Raw genomic sequence first — 20,760 nt, forward strand, 5'->3', positions numbered from 1 at the left:
CTCAGCAGCTGGGGCAGCGTGACATCACTGGGCCTAAAGGGTTCATGGTTAGCCTGGATGCAGATCAGCAGAGCAGGGAACCCTGAGGACAAGGAGGCGGAGCCAGAAGGAGGCGGAGCCTGGAGTTCTGGAAGATGGAGAGAAGACTGGACTGGAGGAGACAGGTGGAGGGAATTAGCGTCATCTTTGAGGGATTAAGGAACCGAGCCTGATCCAATTATCTGATCGATGGATTGAGTTACGATGGAGCCGTCTGTCTGTGCCACATCACAGGTCCGGTTCTAATGACTGGACGGGTTCTACCAGAACCACCAGGAGCTGCTCCGAGAAAATTACAAACGCTTCTAAAGTTTAGGGACCAAAATGAGAAGTTTGTTAAATATTAAAGATTTAATGAAAAGCTCAGATTAAACGGACCCAGATGACCAATCAGAAGATGACCAGCCGGGTCATGCGGGTCAGAACCAGGCCTCGGTTCTGATCAGCTGATCCATCTGAGGCTGGACGGATGATCGGTTCCGTCCTTCAGACACTTTAGCTTTGTTCTTTTCCAGATTGTTGAAAATGAGGTGAATCTTCCTCACCTGGGATCAATATGCAGATCATCATCATCATCATCATCATCATCATCATCATCATCATCATCATCATCATCATCCTCACTAACAGAACCTTCCTCATGGCGTTCTCCGGTAAACAGGAGAATGTTTCCAGATCAGGAGAAATGATGGTTGATGTTCCCTGAAGGATGTCAGCTCAGCCAAGGAGCTCCGAGGAGGATTCCCAACATTCCTCTCCCTGAATCTCCCAAATATTCCAGGCTTCAGTTTTCAGACTCCTGTTGATCGAGGGACCAGATTTCATTCATAGCCGTAGATCTAGTAGCTCTAGATGTGTCCAACAAGACCTGGAGGGGAGGAGCTGAGGAGACCAGGGCTGTTTCTCAAGAACGCCAGTACGGACTCGTCTCCTCTCCAAGTCTGTTCCTGACTGGAACCCAGGAAAGTCTGGATTCTGGGAGCACGCAGCACAGATTTGGGTCATCTGGATGTCAGCAGCGTACTGATGACATCACCACATTCAAAGCTAGTCTGGAGCCAGTGAACCTGGTCTAGAAGCGCCCTGCCTGGAAGCAGAGCGCCACCTTCTGGCTGATCCAGCCAGCGAGGTTTCATCCTAAGGCAACACTGAGGCATAACCTGCATCCATGAACCAATCGGTGGGACTCAGACTCTGCAGCAGAGCATGATGGGAAAATCGTTCCCCTTTAATTACCTTAATGGAAGCTAGATTTGTTTCCTGATGTATGGAAGCCTCATCATGTGTTTAACGTGTTGGTGAGGAGCCAGACTCCTTTACTTCCAGGTTATTTCAGGAATCCTTTGTTAGATCCTCCCTGTTCTTCAATCATTTAATCAGAACATCTGTTCTTCCTTCCAAGGATTAAAGGAAAAATCGCTCATATTCAGAATTCAAACTTCTGAAAGTTCTTAAAATCTGAAATGATTCCATCCTGTTCAATAAATGATCAGTGTTTTTAATTCAGAGTAATTTTCATGTGAATGTGCTTTACTGGAGGCAACCATGTTTGTCAAAGAACACTACTGCCACCTACTGGTTAGTGACGTCACGGTGCGGTATCGGCTGTTGATCAAGTCCCAGTGCTGTATCTGGCGTTTGTCACAACGCGCTATTATCCAAGTCATCTTGAAAACATTCTTCTTCCAAATGTTGGCTACATATTACGGGTTTTTTCTCTGGCCAGAAGTTCGATGGCAAATCCTCCCTCTTCAAGTTGGCGATCCAACGACCAACCCGTCCGTGGAGGATCAGGAATCAGAAAGGTGGAATAACTCTTTATTTCACTTTTACCCGATGTATTCCAGCATCCAGCTGCCATGCACGTGGGCATTGTCAGTTTCACTATAGCTCTGGTGAATTTCAATGGTGAAGTCCTCTGGAAATCTTCAATAATTGTTGTTGATTGCAGATGTGTCTAGTAGTGACCTTCTCCAGGCAGGAACTCCAGAGTAATGTAGCGGTGCTCCATCAGTCAGCTGTCATCCAAACCCAGTTTTTCACTAAATGACCTCATCTGAGTCTGAAGCGGGACGTAAAGAAGCAGAAGAAGAAGTGGAGCTCTGATGAAGGAACGCAGGTTAAATAATTTTTACACAGCAGTCTCTCAGCTGGTGGACGGTGAATCAACATCGCCCCCCGCTGGCCAGACGGAGGCATCACATAAACCACATCGGTCCAAAAGAGCCCTGATTGGTTCACTAGTATCTCCTGGTGAAGCAGTTCTTCCAGAAGCTCCTCTGCAGCATCCCTGACCTCTGACCTTCAGGTCTGGATGGTAGAACATCCCTCAGATGTTCAGACCATGAATGGATCCCTGACCGTCCTGAGCAGCAGTCTGGAGGCGTTTGCTGCCTCTGGTTGGATCGATGGATTTGGGCTAAAAACTGAGCCTGTTTGGATCGGTAGGTTTCCTGCATATCTACCTGATCTCCAGTAGCTCTACGTTCTGATGGAGGGCAGACTGGAGCTTCTACTCACCTCTAACCCTTCTGGTTCTATGAAGAACATGAATCCATTTTAATACGGGTGGAAAGTCTGTAAAAGTTTAAAAACAATCAGCTGGGACTGGTTTCCAAGGTTTGAAAACGTTTCGCTTTCCCTCCAGGAAGCTTTCTCAATTGAATTGAGAAAGCTTCCTGGAGGGGAAGCGAAACGTCTTCAAAGTCCAGCTTATTGTTTTTTAAACTTTTATGGAATGACTATGAACTGGATGACTGAGAATCTTCATCAGCATACGGGTGGAAAGGGTGAAGAGCAGATCTTTCTGACCCGGTTCTACGGCTGAAGAAGACAGAACCGCTGCAGTTGGTTTAAAGGTCAGTTTAATCATCTTTGATTGAAAGAAAGCAGTGATTGCATTTAAGGCAAAACATGAGAAGAACCCGAGATATTCTGAAGCACAACCAACATTCAGCACGCAGACTAAGCAGGAACATAAGCTGAAGGCAGGGACCATCGTCTGCAGAAGGTTCCCTCACATCATCCCTGGAGGTCCCAGAACCTTTGACCCTCCGCTGATCTGGAACATGAAGAACAGGAGAACATTCAGCATTCATCTAAAACTAAGCTCAACTTTTATCAAAGTGTTTAAAGACCGGGTCCTACTTCCAGTCGCCGACTGGGTCCTACTTCCAGTCGCCGACTGGGTCCTACTTCCAGTCTTCGACTGGGTCCTACTTCCAGTCGCCGACTGGGTCCTACTTCCAGTCTCCGACTAAGTCCTACTTCCAGTTGCTGACTGGGTCCTACTTCAAGTCTCCGACTAAGTCCTACTTCCAGTCGCCGACTGGGTCCTACTTCCAGTCTCCGACTAAGTCCTACTTCCAGTTGCTGACTGGGTCCTACTTCCAGTCACCGACTGGGTCCTACTTCCAGTCGCCGACTGGGTCCTACTTCCAGTTGCTGACTGGGTCCTACTTCCAGTCACCGACTGGGTCCTACCTCCAGTTGCCGACTGGGTCCTACTTCCAGTCACCGACTGGGTCCTACCTCCAGTTGCCGACTGGGTCCTACTTCAAGTTGCTGACTGGGTCCTACTTCCAGTTGCTGACTGGGTCCTACTTCCAGTTGCTGACTGGGTCCTACTTCCAGTCGCCGACTGGGTCCTACTTCCAGTCGCCGACTGGGTCCTACTTCCAGTCGCCGACTGGGTCCGTATTTCACGTCCTGTCCCGGGCGTCCCAGGTTTTTTATAGAAAGTGAGGAAATGTCCTGTTTTTTTTAAATTACCTTAATTGGACCTTTAAATGTACAGGCACTAGGGCACTGCGCACGGCGCTGCGTGTGACGTAATCCCTGAGCCGCGTCAGTGCGGGCAGCCCTGTTCTTAATCAGAATGGCTGTCAGTACGCCAACAACATGCAAAAGCGCAAATCTATGTTTACCGACGACTTACAAAAGAGTTTCCCCGCTTTCAGACCGGGTCGAGACAAACGGGAGGCCTTGTGCACATTTTGCAAAGCAGGCTCATATGTCTCTGTGTCCAATGGAGGTGCAGGAATCTGAAAAGCCACCTGGACTCCGAAAGGAAAGATAGTCTATTGATATGTTTGTTCGTTTTTGGTATTTTGAATTATTTTTGCTACACAAGAGGTATTTTTTGTTAATTAGCTCATTTGTTAATTTATTTTTTTCCAATAGCCTACAGAACAGACATTATTTCGTTCATTGCTAAGGCTGAGTATCATCATATTGGGAGTGGAGAGTTATTGTTAACTTTTATTGTTAAGTGAGGGATGTTTAGATGAGACATTACTTCTTTCATTGGGCTTTTTATTCATTACAGGAATTGTTAAGCATTTTTAATAAATACATTTTGAATGAAATTATCGTTTGTTATTGAAGTTATTGCTGTTGACTTTTACTGAAAAGCATTTTTTAATAAATCAACTCCCCCCCCCCCCCGCTTCAAGGTGTCCTGGTTTTCCCAAATGAAAATATGGTCACCCTAGTCCTACTTCCTGCACCAGGCCGGGTTCTTCAGGTTGAGATGCTGAATGGATTCATGATCTTCCACCAGTGAACTGATCGATCCTTATTGTTCAGCTGAGGCTCTCAGTGAAGGTCTAGAACCATCTCTGATAAACTACTGAACTTGCTGAACTGTACCTGTATCTGATGCCTCCTCACTGCGCCGCCCCCTGTCCCGGCAGCGCCCCCAGCAGGCCATTAGCGGTGGTGAACAGGTTGATTGGTGACGAGCCATCGGTGATGAGGGTGGACTTCAGGCCCAGAGACTGCAGCATCTTCACCTGCACAGGGAACCAGAACCGCAGGTCATAACCGGACTTCTCAACCATCTACAGAACCTGTCCTCTCCTGAAACGCACCTGCAGTTCTGGTCCAGCTCTGGCGATCTCCTTCAGCGTGTCGCTGCCCAAACTCTCCATCATCTGTTTGAAGCGCTGACTCTCCAGCTGGGCCAGGCGCTCCTGCTTCTCCACCTCCAGACGGTCCATCTCCTTCTTGTAGTTCAGCTCCTGCTCCCGGGCCTTGGACAGCCGCTGAAGCTCCGCCTCCTGAGACACAAAGGTTAGGGGCATGGGAGCCTGTGATTGGACACACCAACTGGCTCCGATACACGTTTAAAGCAGAATCTGAGGTTTTGATAGGATCAAAGACGGATTGGGGTAATCTGATTACCAGAAGGGAGAACCAGGAAAACCTTTTTGACTTTGGTTCTGTTTAAATATGAAGAAGAGCTCCTCCCACAGGAAGTGAGCAGCAACAGGAAATGACGTACCGCCTCGATCCTCTGGGCCTCGGTCTTCAGTCGGGCCTCGTTGACGGCGGCTTCACCCCGGATTCGGGCCGCCTCGGCCTGGGACTGGGCCTCCGCCTTGGCGGCGCCGGTGCTTTCCACCGAAGCACTGGAACATGCCAGACGGTGGGTTATAGGAGACAGAGAGGAAGAACCGGATCTGGAAGACTAAACCAGGCTTGGTTCTGGGGTGGTTCTGCTTCAAATGGACCCACCTGAGCGCCTCCAGCTCCAGCAGCTCCTTCCGGGCCCGCTCCGCCTCGGCCTGATCATTGATCTTCTGCCTCTCCAGCTTTCCTCTGGCCTCCTGCTCCAGGCGCTCCGCCTCATGTCTGCAGGAACAATCAGAACTTCATCAATCCGCCTCATTCTGAGGAAGGTCCTGATGGTGAGAGCGTTTCGGACCGGGCCGCTGCCTCCTGGGAGTTGGTGGTGATCTCGATGGCCAGCTGGACGCTCTTCTGCAGGGCGTCTCTGGTCCTCTGGTCCACAGGTTCTACCGACTGGATGTCCACACTGCTGATCACCAGGTTGTTCTGCTTGAAGCGCAGATTGGAACGGACCGCCAGCTTCTCATCAAACCCGAACACGGCAGAGCAGATGATCCGGATGGAGTTCTGAACACAGAAAGGTTGAAGGTTTAGATGAAGCTGGACGAACCCAGAGGACATGGTTGGTCTCCTCAGTCCGGTTCTGGAGCACTGCTGCAGCTTTTAGGACTGGACCCAGCTTCTGGTGGATGGAAGAATCTAGAATCTGCAGGACAGAACCTCTTCATGGCTTTGGGTCGGCAACAGTAGGAAGGAAGACACCACTATCCGGAACACATGTTCCTCCTGAGAGAGAACCGGGGTTCTGACCTTGTGGAAGTCGTCAAACTGGACAGAAGCGACGGCTCCTCTGATCCGCGACGCAATGGCTTTACAGGCGTCGCCCACAAAGTCCGGGACGGAAAACAGCGCCGTGGCATCAGCTGCGTCGGCTGGTTTCTTAATGTCAAAGTGCCTGAAAGAGAGAAACGGGCTTCAGAACCGCAACAGCACCTAAAAACTGTTTGCAGGTTGAGAGAGACAGTCGAGCCCTAAGAACCCACCGGTACCACGCTGGTTCTACTGGCAGAGCCCTAGGAACCCACCGGTACTACGCTGGTACTACTGGCAGAGCCCTAAGAACCAACCGGTACCACGCTGGTTCTACTGGCAGAGCCCTAAGAACCCACCGGTACCACGCTGGTTCTTGGCAGAGCTCTAGGAACCAACCGGTACCACGCTGGTTCTACTGGCAGAGCCCTAAGAACCAACCGGTACCACGCTGGTTCTACTGACAGAGCCCTAAGAACCAACCGGTACCACGCTGGTTCTACTGGCAGAGCCCTAAGAACCAACCGGTACCACGCTGGTACTACTGGCAGAGCCCTAAGAACCCACCGGTACCACGCTGGTTCTTGGCAGAGCTCTAGGAACCAACCGGTACCACGCTGGTTCTACTGGCAGAGCCCTAAGAACCAACCGGTACCACGCTGGTTCTACTGACAGAGCCCTAAGAATCAACCGGTACCACGCTGGTTCTACTGGCAGAGCCCTAAGAACCAACCGGTACCACGCTGGTTCTACTGGCAGAGCCCTAGGAACCCACCGGTACTACGCTGGTACTACTGGCAGAGCCCTAAGAACCAACCGGTACCACGCTGGTTCTACTGACAGAGCCCTAAGAACCCACCGGTACCACGCTGGTTCTTGGCAGAGCTCTAGGAACCAACCGGTACCACGCTGGCTCTTGGCAGAGCTCTAGGAACCAACCGGTACCACGCTGGTTCTACTGGCAGAGCCCTAGGAACCAACCGGTACCACGCTGGTTCTACTGGCAGAGCCCTAAGAACCAACCGGTACCACGCTGGTTCTACTGGCAGAGCCCTAGGAACCCACCGGTACTACGCTGGTACTACTGGCAGAGCCCTAAGAACCAACCGGTACCACGCTGGTTCTACTGACAGAGCCCTAAGAACCCACCGGTACCACGCTGGTTCTTGGCAGAGCTCTAGGAACCAACCGGTACCACGCTGGCTCTTGGCAGAGCTCTAGGAACCAACCGGTACCACGCTGGTTCTACTGGCAGAGCCCTAGGAACCAACCGGTACCACGCTGGTTCTACTGGCAGAGCCCTAAGAACCAACCGGTACCACGCTGGTTCTACTGACAGAGCCCTAAGAACCAACCGGTACCACGCTGGTTCTACTGACAGAGCCCTAAGAACCAACCGGTACCACGCTGGTTCTACTGGCAGAGCCCTAAGAACCCACCGGTACCATGCTGGTTCTACTGACAGATCCCTAAGAACCCACCGGTACCACGCTGGTTCTACTGACAGAGCCCTAGGAACCAACCGGTACCACGCTGGTTCTACTGACAGAGCCCTAAGAACCCACCGGTACCACGCTGGTTCTTGGCAGAGCTCTAGGAACCAACCGGTACCACGCTGGTTCTACTGGCAGAGCTCTAGGAACCAACCGGTACCACGCTGGTTCTACTGGCAGAGCTCTAGGAACCAACTGGTACCAGGTGGGTTCTACATGTAGCAGGATCCATACACACCAACTGAAAGATGTAAAGGTAGGTTGGGTTAGGTCCCAGTGCTACCAGAACTGAGGCGGTACCAGTTGTAGGAGAGCTGCAGCTGCAGCCGGGCGTGGTCGGCCGTCTCTATGGTGATGACGTCAGTGAAGAAGTCGGGTCCCAGCAGCAGGCAGATGGCCTTGATGACGTTGGCCCGCTTAGGTTTGTCCCCAGAGAGCGACAGGACGGTGAACTGCTCATCTGGGCCCAGCATCACCATCTCAGGTCCAAACACCACCCTGCAGACAGTTAGCCGTTAGCCGCCTCCTCACAACGGAAGCCAGCGCTGAAGCAGTCGGTCTCACCTGGCCTTCTTCTCCCTGTAGTCGTAGACCTGCACGGCGGCGTTGTGGGGGACCCTGTACGTCACCACGCGGGTCTTGTCCCTCGGGGGCCCATCACCATCTGAGCGACGGTTGGAGCGGTCGGCCAGCGGGTCGACCCGAGAGGCCAGCAGGGCCTCCACATTTTGAGGCAGCTCCTTCTCCCACAGCTCCTCGTCCTGGTTCAGCATGTAGGTGTGTCCGATCACTGCCCGAACCTGCACCGCCATGAGGAGTCAGAACCATGGCAACAAGAACATCAGTAGGAACCTCAGCATTTGAAACCTTACACGTTTAAGGCTCGAAAAAATTAATCAGAGGACTACATCTCAGCCAGGAGAAATGTTGTTATTGCTCAGAAAAACGATACGGTTAGTGAGAACCCAAGGAAAGCGAGGACGGAGCCTGGAGGAACTCCACATGGAAGAGGAAGTTCTGCTGAATCAAACCGGTTAGAAACTGGCTCTAATAAGACAGATGAAATCATTTGTTCCTTCGTTTTCCAATGTGAGACCAAATTAAAAATCTAGGAAACAGCTGTTTTATTTTTTCTAATTTTGGTTCATTAAAAATATAAAAACAGAAAGCAGTTCATTTTCCATTTCCCTGATATTTCCGCCTGTGGAGCTGGTTGACAGTTGCCTTTTGTATCTATGCTTCTTTTTCTATGTCTGCTTCTGTCTCCTTGAACCCCAGTGGGCCTCAGCAGATGGCCGCTCACACTGAGCCTGGTTCTGCTGGAGGTTTCTTCCTGTTAAAAGGGAGTTTTTCCTCTCCACTGTCGCTACAAGCATGCTTAGTGTGAGGGATTGCTGAAGAGTCAATGAGTCGATGCAATTAGCTGGTTTTCCTTAGATAGAAAACTTTGAATCAATCTGACTGGATGATCTGGTGAACTGGAAAGTGACCTGAGATGACATGATGTGAATTGGAGCTATAGAAATAAACTGAATAGAATTGTTCTCCTTCCTGTTGGAGTTCATGTTGCTCCAGTAAAGGAGACGAATATCTGAACATTTTCATCCAAACATTAATTACTAACTTGATGCTGGAACTGATTAGATGATTTATGGATTGATCGTTTATCTTCCAGATGAGGCTGAGTGGTTCTGATGGCGCTGAGATCAATATCTACCTTCTTCCCATTTTTATTTATATCATTTAGTGAAGCAATGATGAACTAAAACAAGAACTGCTCTGTTTTTTCTATTTTATGAAATTTCTTGAATTTAAACCCAAATTGTTGGTTCCAAATCAAAGACAAATGATGGAGCGATTAGACGGGTCCAGAACTGTTCTGGTTCTGGTATCTTTCCTCCTGTCATGGACCCGGTAGCCTGCGGCGGTTCTACCCCCCGGCCAACAGTACGCCTACCTTTCCAGTTTTGATGTCTCTGACGTAGATCCCCTCGTTCTCATCCAGTGGGATGGCGCGCTGCGTCAGGACCACCTCCACGCTGGCGGGGGGCACATACTCAATGGGGCCACGCAGCATCCAGCGGTCGCCAGGGCGACGGAGGACGCCACTCTGCCGAGAGCGCTTGGCGCTGTCCCGCCTCTGCTCCTCCTCTTCATCCTCTTCGTCCTCTGGTGCTTCCTCAGCCTGACAGAGAGAGCGGGGGAGGAAGGAGGGAAGGGTTAATGTGCTGATGCAGTGGAGGGGGGGACTGGGGGTAGGGGGGGACGGGGGGTGGGGGGGTTTGCAGCGCTGATGAAACCAGGATAGCAAAGCAAAAAGGTTGTTGGCGATGAAAGGAGAGACAGAAGGAAGGAAGGAAGGTTATCTGATCCACGAAGGTCAGAAGAAACAAAGTGAAGCTTCTGATGCTGCAGAAACACGGCGGTGGTCGTATGATGATGTGGGCCTGCCTCACTGCTAGAGCTGCTGGTCCAATGGGCCAAACAAAGATCAGACCAAGCCGGAACTACCAGCCATGAAGACGGGTTTTAAAAGCATTACTGTGACCTTTGACCCCAGTGTCAGTTTAAGCTGAGATCGATCCAATGATCCTTCAGCCCCTGCTGACCATCAACGCTCCACAGTGTCTAATTTCCCTTGCTCTTCTTCTCCTGTTAATACGGTAAAGCCCTGGGGAGCGTCCGGCTCCAGGCTGCACGTGATCCAAATGAGCCAATGAGCTGTCAGTCTGGGTTGCTGCTGCTGCTACTTTTAGACACAGCAGGCAAACCTGTGGCAAGCCGGGCGATGGGAAAGAAGGAGAAGACGATGAGAAAAAGAGAGCAGAGAAAGTGTGGACTGCTGGAAGAACTGCGGTGAACTGGTGAAAGAAAAGTGAAATGGCGTGCTCAAAGATGACCCTGCACATTTAGAGGATGTTTGGCTCAACCTGCTGCTGTGAAGCAGGATTCTCCACCATGAACAGAATCAACAATAAATCTGGATCCAGGCTCAAAATGAGCTCCTTGATATGTGCTTGAGAATGGCTTAGTCTCCGGTTAAACCCAGGTTTAAAGCCTTGCAGGGCAGCATAAAGCCCACTGCCAACATTAAGACAGAAAAAAGAAAGAAAATAACAAACCATCAGTTCAGGGGTTTGAGAAAATATGGTGTTAGGTTTATTCTTTATGAATCAGGTGAATTGTTACTCTGTTAGCCAGATTAGACAGAGTAGAAGGCCTTCCTTCACATGGTGGAGGTCACTGTGTGTTCAGAGGTCATCTAATCAGGACAGCCTTCGCGTCTTTTAAAGATACACAGGATATGGGAACATCTTGGAGTCGGACTGATAGAGGAGAGCTACCTGTAATCCTGAGGCATACAGGTCAGGGCATTGATGGCGTGTCAGTTTCTGATACAGACAGCTGATCATCCACCTGATGTAACACATGGACACATGAGCTATAAGAAGCAGGAGATGACCTTCATCGGGGCTCAATCTTTGCCGGACGCTTGCGGACGTGATTTTTGAGCCCACATTTTCTCTGTCCTGTAACGACCTGATCTGGAATAAACTCTGTTACTTTTTTACTCCGGTTTTATAGTCCGTTTTATGTGTTTTTACCCAGTTTGAGTTAAGAGTAGTAAATAATTTGCTCCCAGGTAAAGAAGCGTTAGGGAAGTCCTGAGGCGCAGCGGCCTTCAAGCGGACCTAACTTCCTCATTTAACAAAGGGAATCAGGAAATGATCTATAAACCAAACGGAACGACTGTTGTTCTCCACTTCAAAAAACATTTTAGATCTTAAAATGGAAAAATGATCTATGTATTTATTTTTTGTTTAAAGAGTAAATGTGGATGCATAAAAACCTGCTGTTTAAAGTAACAGATTATAAATAAAAATGTCTCCAGACCTTTACTGGTTGATGATTTTCTTTAATTGGACTCCACTGATTTTTAATAGGTTCCACTGGTTTAATGTTTCTAAATGTTTATTTCCTGTCAAGTCAGAGTAGAGAACAACAACAGTTTGGATTATAGATAATTTCCTGATTCCCATATTTTCTCAAACCCCTGAACTGATGGTTTGTTATTTTCTTTCTTTTTTCTGTCTTAATGTTGGCAGTGGGCTTTAGGCTGCCCTGCAAGGCTTTAAACCTGGGTTTAACCGGAGACTAAGCCATTCTCAAGCACACATCAAGGAGCTCATTTTGAGCCTGGATCCAGATTTATTGTTGATTCTGTTCATGGTGGAGAATCCTGCTTCACAGCAGCAGGTTGAGCCAAACATCCTCTAAACGTTCAGGCTCCGCTCCGGTCCGGCCAGGTCCGGATCCGCTATTGCAATCGCACCAAACAGGAGAAAGAACGGCGAGAAGATCCGGTTTATGAAATTAAACTATAGTAACAACAGATTGATAACTTTAATTCTTCTACATTTCAAAAAACTAACAGCGTTTATTTCAAAGATTGGATGCAAACTATTGGTCCTTCAACAGACCAGGAAGCAGATTTCTCATCTCCATCAGAAACTGAACATCTGCTGGATGCTGATGGGGATTATAATAATAGGGATATATAATAGTTAATTTCTGCATGTTTTGCTCCTATTAATTTAATGATAATATGGCGCATGCTCTCCTCGAGCTCCGAGGATCAGTCAGAGCGCAGCGATACGGGAGGAACAGCGGAGGCTGGAGGCTTTGCTTTGAGCAGGAGGTCTGGAAGCTGCGGGGCGGAGCGCTGCGGGGCGGAGCGTACCGGGGCGGAGCCAAGGATGAGGGATTTCTGGGTAACAGGAGAAGCGGCGCCAGTGATGTTAGACACTGTCATCAGACAAGATGCGGTAATTTATAAATGTTTAAATCAGGTTGGGTCCAGATTAGCCAGCAGGTGGATCTGGATCCGGACCGCAGTCCGCTAATCCGTGACCTCTGCATTAAACCGAAGCCAAGAGTAACTAGTAACGATTGTTTTAAAATGTAAGGAATAGAAAGTACAGATACTGTGTGAAAATGGAATGAGTAGAAGAAGAAGTAGGAAGAAAAGGAAGTAAGGGAGTAAATTATCGATACCTAGAAAGTGTACTTAAAGGAATAGTACACCCAAAACATGATTAGCCTTCATTTTCTACTCACCCCCATGCTGAACAACACTCTGGAGTACTTTTTTGATATCTCAAATGCATCTGGAGATCTGGGAGGCTTCTTGCTGTCTGCTGACATTCAAATAATGGAGGTTCATGGCGCCCGAGACAGAAAGGTCCATAAAAGTCCACAAAAACGTGTCAATATTCCTCCATACTGCTCGTCCAATGTATTCCAAGTGTCCTGAGTGGGTAGCATCCAGAATTTACTTGAAACGAAGTCATTTAGAATGTTTTTAGAGCATAAACAGTAGTGTATAGGATTTCCTAATAGCGCCCCCATGCGCGCTCACGATTCTACGGAAGCCGGCAGACCAAACCAGATGAAAGTGCGCATTCAGCGTCTGGTCTGCCGATAATGCAAGCGTAGAAGAAGAAATGTGCTGTTTACCTGTGCAAAGAAAGAAACAACGAAAGAAGAATGTCTGAAGACTTCAGTGTTGAGGAAGAGCATGAGTTCTTTGCCGAGCTGAATGCGCTGGTTTGGTCTGCCGGCTTCCGTAGAATCGTGAGCGCGCATGGGGGCGCTATTAGGAAATCCTATACACTACTGTTTAGGCTCTAAAACGTTCTAAATGACTTCGTTTCGAGTAAATTCTGGATGCTACCCACTCAGGACACTTGGATTACATTGGACGAGCAGTATGGAGGAATATTGACAAGTTTTTGTGGACCTTTCTGTCTCGGGCGCCATAGACCTTCATTATTTGAATGTCAGCAGACAGCAAGAAGCCTCCCAGATCTCCAGATGCATTTGAGATATCAAAAAAGTACTCCAGAGTGTTGTTCAGCATGGGGGTGAGTAGAAAATGAAGGCTAATCATGTTTTGGGTGTACTATTCCTTTAAGTACAGTAACAAAATATTTGTACTTTGTTACTGGACACCTCTGACCAGCTCTCAGATCAGCTTCTCTGATTGGTTGATGAGGCGCCGCGTCCAGCAGCTGCTGCGTGGGAAGCGCCTCAGATGCTCAGAAGCTAAAGAGGCGCTGCTCCCGCTGCTCTAGATGCTCCCGCTGCTCCAGATGCTCCTGCTGCTCTAGATGCTCCCGCTGCTCTAGATGCTCCTGCTGCTCCTGCTACTCTAGATGCTCCTGCTACTCTAGATGCTCCCGCTGCTCCTGATGCTCCCGCTGCTTTAGATGCTCCCGCTGCTCTAGATGCTCCCGCTGCTTTAGATGCTCCCGCTGCTCTAGATGCTCCTGCTACTCTAGATGCTCCCGCTGCTCCTGATGCTCCCGCTGCTTTAGATGCTCCCGCTGCTCTAGATGCTCCCGCTGCTCTAGATGCTCCCGCTGCTCTAGATGCTCCCGCTGCTCTAGATGCTCCTGCTGCACTAGATGCTCTAGATGCTCCTGCTGCACTAGATGCTCTAGATGCTCCTGCTGCTCTAGATGCTCCTGCTGCTCTAGATGCTCCTGCTACTCTAGATGCTCCTGCTACTCTAGATGCTCGTGCTGCACTAGATGCTCCTGCTGCTCTAAATGCTCCTGCTGCTCTAGATGCTCCTGCTGCTTGCCGTCTGAATGTAGCATTAAAGTTGACATCATCTTTCTTTACATTCAATCACTGCAGCGCTTTATAAATGGAAATGTTCTATTTCACTGCTAAGCTGCTCATTTACTGACTGGAGGCGTTATTAACCAAATAAACTGTGTGTAATAAATGACAATAAAAACTGTCTAAGTCTCTAAGTATGAAAGTAAAAGTAATGCAGGGCCAGAAGCTTTACAGCAATAATCTATTAAAGGAACATTTTTATTTATCTATTCTTTTTAAATACCAACAGGCCACAATGAAAACCAGCTTAAATGAGTCCATTTTTAAAATGTGTAAAAGTAAAAGTTTGTGGTAAACTGAAGCAGGAACTTTCAGAGCGGCTCTTGGTTCTGGGATCCATCTGGACCTGCTGAGAACCTTCAGATCTGGAACCAACTGAAAGCAGACAGAAGCAGCGAGCAGATCCTGACCGCACCCTGTTCTCATGCAAACACGGCGCTCCGTTTCCATGGAAACCTGCCCTGTGCAGCAGCAGTCTGACTGGCTGTAGTTCAAATAGAGGAGCGGCTCCGACCTTTGACCTCTGCTATTTCACAGACGGTTGAGCGGCGGAACCGGCCGGCTCAGATGGGGCTGAAGGAGCAGGAGGAGGCGGAGTCTCTGCTGCCAGTTTTTGCTGTTTTATCTAAAATACATGGATGTCACCACGTCTCCTCTGGTTCCAAACTTCTCCTCACCTCGTCGACGAAGGCCTCCACCGCCCGCAGAACCAGGCCTTCCTCCTCCGACAGCACGTAGACGTCCTGGATGCCGTTCTCCAGCTGCTCCCCAGGCTGCAGGAAGAAGGAGCGCTCCCCCTGGAGGAGACAAAGATGCATCAGATCCTCCAGAGAGCCGGGACCTCCAGGGTGAAGATCTCCTCACCTTCACCACCTTCTTCTTGCCCAGCTGAGGCTTCCCGTCGGTCCCAACCGGGTCCAGGATCACGCAGTACTGCCTGCTGCTCAGGGTGGTCACATCCACCACCCCCACCACCTCCTCCGCCACAGACGGGATGTGCGCCTCCCTGTCGGCCATGGTGACCAGCCACTCCTCACCTGTACGCCGGTCCCGCCCCCCGGAGTCCTTGAATGGCCGCAGGGCACGAACATGCAGCGCTTTCTGAAAACACGTCAAACACACTTAGATCACAGAGTCACGTGGTGACATCATCAGATCGTGGCTCTGAGCGACTGGACGTGTGACATCATCAGGCTGCATCAGATCGTGGCTCTGAGCGACTGGCTCGGTCAGAGCATAGGCTCCGCCCCCTCCCTCCCTCTCTGCTGTGCTTCAGCTCTGCCTATGGAGCTCAGTTTATGTTTTAATCATTTTATCGGAAGTAAAAAATAAATAAATTATTCAGTTTCCTTTAAAACCAAAAACTGAAAACTGAGCTTTTTTAAAAATCCAATCACATGAATATTTTATCATATTCCTGTAACATTTTTATTTATCACTTTTGTTTTCAATTTTTTTATTTTATTTTTTTAAAGCATTTGTAGTATTTTTTATTTATTTATTTATGTTTAACAAATTGTTCAGTATTTATGGCCCTTATTTAGCTCCATAGCTCCTTCTAACTTTACTAGCATCTCATAGTGATGAGCTAACATGAGGCTCTTATGCTACACCTCTGATTTTTACTCTACCCCAGATACTGGTCATACTGGGCATACTGGTCATATTCAGCTCAGCTAGACATTCCTTTAACCTCACTACGCCATTTTAAATAAAAACATATTTATTCTTAATTTTTCCTCACTGTTCAATCTCACTATTCCTACTATTGTTTTATTAAATGTTGTTGTTTTTTTTGCCTTAGCTGCTGGTGCCTGACAGCACCACACTGCAAATGATGCAGTGTTAGCACTAGCATCCACATGCTACATCTTAGCTCTGCGAAATGGCAACAATTAGCGGTATGCTAGCATTAGCACGCTAATACTATTACCACCAAACTAAACTATCAGTTTATTCAGATAAATCCTTAATAGCTAGATTAGCTGTAGAGCCATCACTGATGGGATTAGCATTAGCAGCCTAGCATATGCTAGCGCGATGATAACAGGCTCTTTGTTTAGTATTTTCACCGTAGTGAACATACGGAGCAACATGTGATGCGATCATAGGGTCAGATCCAGCCTCTGAAACACGACTAACTTCATACTTTCAGTCAAGTAACTTTTTATGTACTTTAGGAATAGTTTTACTAAACTGGCAGTTTTCATCAGAGTTAATTTATGTAACTTTAAACCCTTTAAAGTATAAAATCAGCTCTAATGATCATGAGTTGTGACTCTTTCCTGAAGTGGTGCAGCGCTGCGGGTTTCTAAGGTGTGACTGTCGGTGGTAAAGTGGGTCTAGAAGATCTGCGTGCTGATTGGCTGAGAGACAGAAGTAGGTCAGGCTGCTTCTGACAAACATCCTGCTGGTCGTGGGAACTTCCTGAAGATGTTCCCAGAGCGAGGGGTGGGGGGGGGTTACCTTGTCAGTCAGGATGAAGGCGTTGACGATGTCGATGACCTCCTCATGGGCTCCTGGCAGGTACGCCCCCACCTTACTGACCAGCCACTCCTCACCTAAACGACACGTAGAACAGCTTCACTGCAGTGATCTGAGATGGTCCTCCATGAACCCGGATCTTTAGTGGATCCGGACCTTCTCCCGGTCAGAACCCGGTCAGGCAGTGACCCATTACCTGTGACTCTCTGGACGCCTCCTCTGTCCTTGCCTTCCTTCCGGGCTCTCAGGCGTATGGCCTGGTTCTCCCGGATCACCGTGGCCTTGATGGTCTCCAGAACCACCACCTCCTTCCTGGGGATGTAGGTCCCTGAGACAACAAGAACCCTTTGGTCAAAACTCGGAGCCATGTCTGTCTTCCTAGAGGCCATGAGGCCTACAGATCCTCAGGTCCATCAGGTCCTTAGACCTTCTACTGGGATCTAAAACCGACGGTCCACAGGGACCTCCTTCCTGGTGCTCCTTAGAGACCAACCTGGTCCTTCAAACAGCCACTCGTCTCCAGCCACCCGCTTCACTCCTCCCTTATCCTCAAAGTCCAGCAGAGCCTGGAGACGAAGCGCCGTGTCGGGATAAACGATCTGCAGCGGAGTCACATCCTGGAAGGAAAGCAAGGAGGGTCAAACATGTTGGACATCCAAGCCTGACCAGAACATCCAGCCCTGCAGACCTGCTGGATCTCCTCCCCGGGGTAAAGGGGGAACGGGTCCTGGGTCAAACGGATCTCCAGGTCAGCGTGACGAAGCTTCGCCTGGCCGGACTGGTCGAACAGGACCTCGTTGTTGTCGTCCCGGGCAACAGGGTTGGACACCACGCAGTAGTGGCGAGGTGGAACCATGATCATACGGACCGGCGAGAACAGGACCCTGAGAGGAGAGCAGATGTTAGTCCAGGAAGGACGAGGTGTCCACAGGAACCTTCTGGTGGACTCGCCTCTCATTGTCTTGGCGGATGTAGGTGAGCGGTCCGATCTCCACACGGGCGATGTTGGTGTTCTGGTCCAGGACGTGGATGTAGTGATGGGGCGGGATCCTGATGATGGAGGAATCCATCTGAACCTCCATCTCTGGGGGACGGTTTCCACCTTTCCGAGACATGATCAGGGAGAAGATCAGGGAGAAGATCAGCGAGAAGATCTGGGAGAAGAAAAAACTGATTTCAGGTCAACGAATCAAACCGATGCTGCATCTGGACTTCAGGACCTTTGACCTGATGGTGACAGGAGGTCAAAGGTCATCATCCTTTTCACATAGAGTTCAGTCTGGCCTGGCAGCCATGTTGGTCACAGTTCTCCCAGGATGATGGTCGCATCACAGCGTTGCGGCGTGAGAACAAACACGGCGAGCTGAGAACTTTTAAACCGTGGTTTCGTGGTTCAGTGCGAGCTGCAGCAGTTTAAGCCCGGATTAAAGCCAGGTTTAACAGCAGTGATGAATTCTTCTAAAGTCACAATAAAACCCTGAAACCTTCAAATCAAACATCAAGCGCGTTTCAGAGGAAGATGGCGTCATTCCGCCGCTTCACTGAGGCCGATGTTTGGAAATGTTCTTATCATCTTGGTTCTGCTGACCCGGTTTTATCTTTGGTTCCAAAGGTCCAGTCTGAGCTCAGAAGGAGGAAACTTGATTATCTTTCTTACTGTAAACCTTTCTATAGTTTTATGTTCCGTTTATCTGCGGCGGGGAAATAAAGACATAAAGCTGGTTTTTATGCCAGCAGTGATTTAAAAGCTCAGAGATACAAACTGAACATTTAGGAAAGAGATCAAAGTTTCTCTGTTTTCATGTTTTCTTTCTTAGAGTCTTTAGCTCGTTCTTTATTGATCGACACTAAATTAAACAAATAAAGTTGAGCTGATAAACCTCTGAAAGCCTTCAGCCAATCAGAGCGCAGCTGGAGAACAAACATGGAGGAGCTGCTGGTCCAACCGGTTCTGCTCCGTTTAAGCTTTCATGACAAACTGCTGCAGGACCCAACTGGGTCTAAAGTCAAACCTAAAGCTGAGAGAACCGGGTCAGAACCAGGTCCTAGAAAACTGCAGCCAAGCTGGATGGTTTTCTCTAGGTGATCCATGGCTGCTCCAGGATGGAGCGGTTCTGCTCCCTGAGGTTCTGGTCAGGAGGTCATCTGGACCTGGAACAATTAGGACCTTCTTGTGTAAAAGTTTGGACCAAACGACCCTGAAAGCAGAACCAACAGAACCGAACCTGCAGCAGAACCAATTTGACATCTTTGAGAAATAAAGAAATAAAGTTCTGGAACCTTTAAAACTTTCAGCTTTAGAACTAAAGTTCAAAGCAAGAAAAGCCGCAGCAGATATTCAGAACACGATGATGATGATGATGATGGTGTTTGGTACCTCCGGCTCTCCGTACCTCCTAACGCAGTCTAATCGATTCCAGCTGCTCCTCCTGAATCTCTGCGTCATTCAACATTAATCCAAACATTTAACTTTAAATCTCTTTTTTTTCCGCCTGAAGAAACAGAAACTTTTAAAGATCAGATGAAATTAAAGTTCTGCTCTTTGCGGAAGGAGACAGCCGGACAGCACCTCCTCTTAGAGGAGCAGAGGAGGAGGAGCAGAGGAGGAAGAGGAGGAGGAGAAGGGGTCCTACCTGAGTCTGGGAGCAGCTCAGGGTCCGGAGGCTCCAGCAGAATCAGCACCGAACCGAACCGAACCTGGAGAGCTAATACAGGAGTGGGCGTGACCAGCAGCTGCTCCCTGCGAGTCAGGTGGTTTAGGGTGTGACGTAGGCAGGGTTTTCCCAGAACAGGTCACGTGGGCTGGTTCTGCCGCAGAACTCCATAAACCTGCTCATAAACTATGGAAAGCCATTTATTCAATTATTTTAACTAGTCATCAATAGTTTATATCTGTAATTATATTTCTATATAATTTTACATAACTGATTGTCAATAATTGGATTACTGGATATCTAGAATGTTCTATTCATTATTGATATCTGAAATAGTCATTATGAGTCACAGTACCTCTATCATAGAGATCTGAAATTAGAGTTCATACTCGTCAGAATGTATTTTATTATATAAATAATGTTTATTTTTATATCTAGAAGTAAAAAGAAAACTTTGTATCAATCTGACTGTATGATCTGGTTGAACTGTAAAGTGCCTCGAGATGAAATGTGTTGTGAATTTGGCGCTATAGAAATAAACTGAATTGAATTGAAGTAAAAGCCCAATACACATGAATGGGAAACGTGACGTCATTCATACTGGTAAGAATTGGTGAGATGGAGCCTCATTGAACCAAATTGCTTTAATGATCCCAAAGCTTCCTGTGAACATGTCTCCACCTACTGGTGGAGTGCAGAACTACAGCTTGTCATATAATCTGGGATGTTTGCAAAATGTAGTTTCTTTGAAATTGTTAATGATCTTAAGTTTCTTTGTGTGTAAAATCTCTTAGAAGAGAAAAATCAGTCATTTTATTCAAGCTTAATAGTTTTCCACAGTTTTTGGTTTTAATCAGGTTGGAAGTTACGTGTTCAATCTTTTGGTTAAACCGGCCAATCTTTTTTTTTTTTTTTTTACCAATCTATAATTGTACTAGGGCAAACCAATACTAATTAGTCATATTAGCCAAAATACTTTTAGCTTTTAAATAAAATAAAATGATTTTAATGTTTATAGAAAATAATCACAGTTATTGAATAATTATTTCAGACATTTCAGCATCGAACTGATGTAAAACTACTACTGCATGTTTTCTATCTGCTGACTGTTTCTTGTTGACTGTTTTCTATCTGCTGACTGTTTTCCAGCAGCTGACTGTTTCTTGTTGACTGTTTTCCAGCAGCTGGCTGTTTCTTGTTGACTGTTTTCTATCTGCTGACTATTTTCCAGCAGCTGACTG

At 48.1% G+C, this 20,760-nt stretch overlaps 1 protein-coding gene across 4 annotated transcripts; it reads right to left on the minus strand.

Moving 5' to 3' along the window:
* Positions 1-2,886: 2,886 nt before the first annotated feature.
* LOC119789981 (major vault protein) lies at positions 2,887-19,650 on the minus strand. Of its 4 annotated transcripts, none has more exons than XM_038295259.1 (18): positions 19,499-19,650; positions 17,817-18,007; positions 17,554-17,749; positions 17,359-17,482; positions 17,062-17,193; positions 16,848-16,942; positions 15,246-15,482; positions 15,059-15,178; positions 9,652-9,879; positions 8,259-8,494; positions 7,995-8,192; positions 6,202-6,346; positions 5,747-5,958; positions 5,557-5,673; positions 5,324-5,450; positions 4,911-5,099; positions 4,690-4,832; positions 2,887-3,100 (listed from the first exon to the last, which is right to left on the minus strand). In XM_038295259.1, exons 2-17 carry the CDS (start codon positions 17,978-17,980, stop codon positions 4,707-4,709), a joined length of 2,646 nt encoding a protein of 881 aa, XP_038151187.1. In that variant the 5' UTR covers positions 17,981-18,007; positions 19,499-19,650; the 3' UTR covers positions 2,887-3,100; positions 4,690-4,706. The 4 variants fall into 4 exon arrangements, with proteins under 4 accessions (XP_038151187.1, XP_038151190.1, XP_038151188.1 ...); XM_038295262.1 differs by having other exon boundaries at positions 17,817-17,967; positions 19,499-19,644; XM_038295260.1 differs by having other exon boundaries at positions 17,817-18,019; positions 19,499-19,632.
* Between the last annotated feature and the right edge of the window lie 1,110 nt (positions 19,651-20,760).

Source organism: Cyprinodon tularosa, unplaced genomic scaffold (genome assembly GCF_016077235.1).
Source record: "Cyprinodon tularosa strain WSP-4 unplaced genomic scaffold, ASM1607723v1 ctg352, whole genome shotgun sequence".
In the NCBI taxonomy this organism is placed as follows: Eukaryota; Metazoa; Chordata; class Actinopteri; order Cyprinodontiformes; family Cyprinodontidae; genus Cyprinodon; species Cyprinodon tularosa.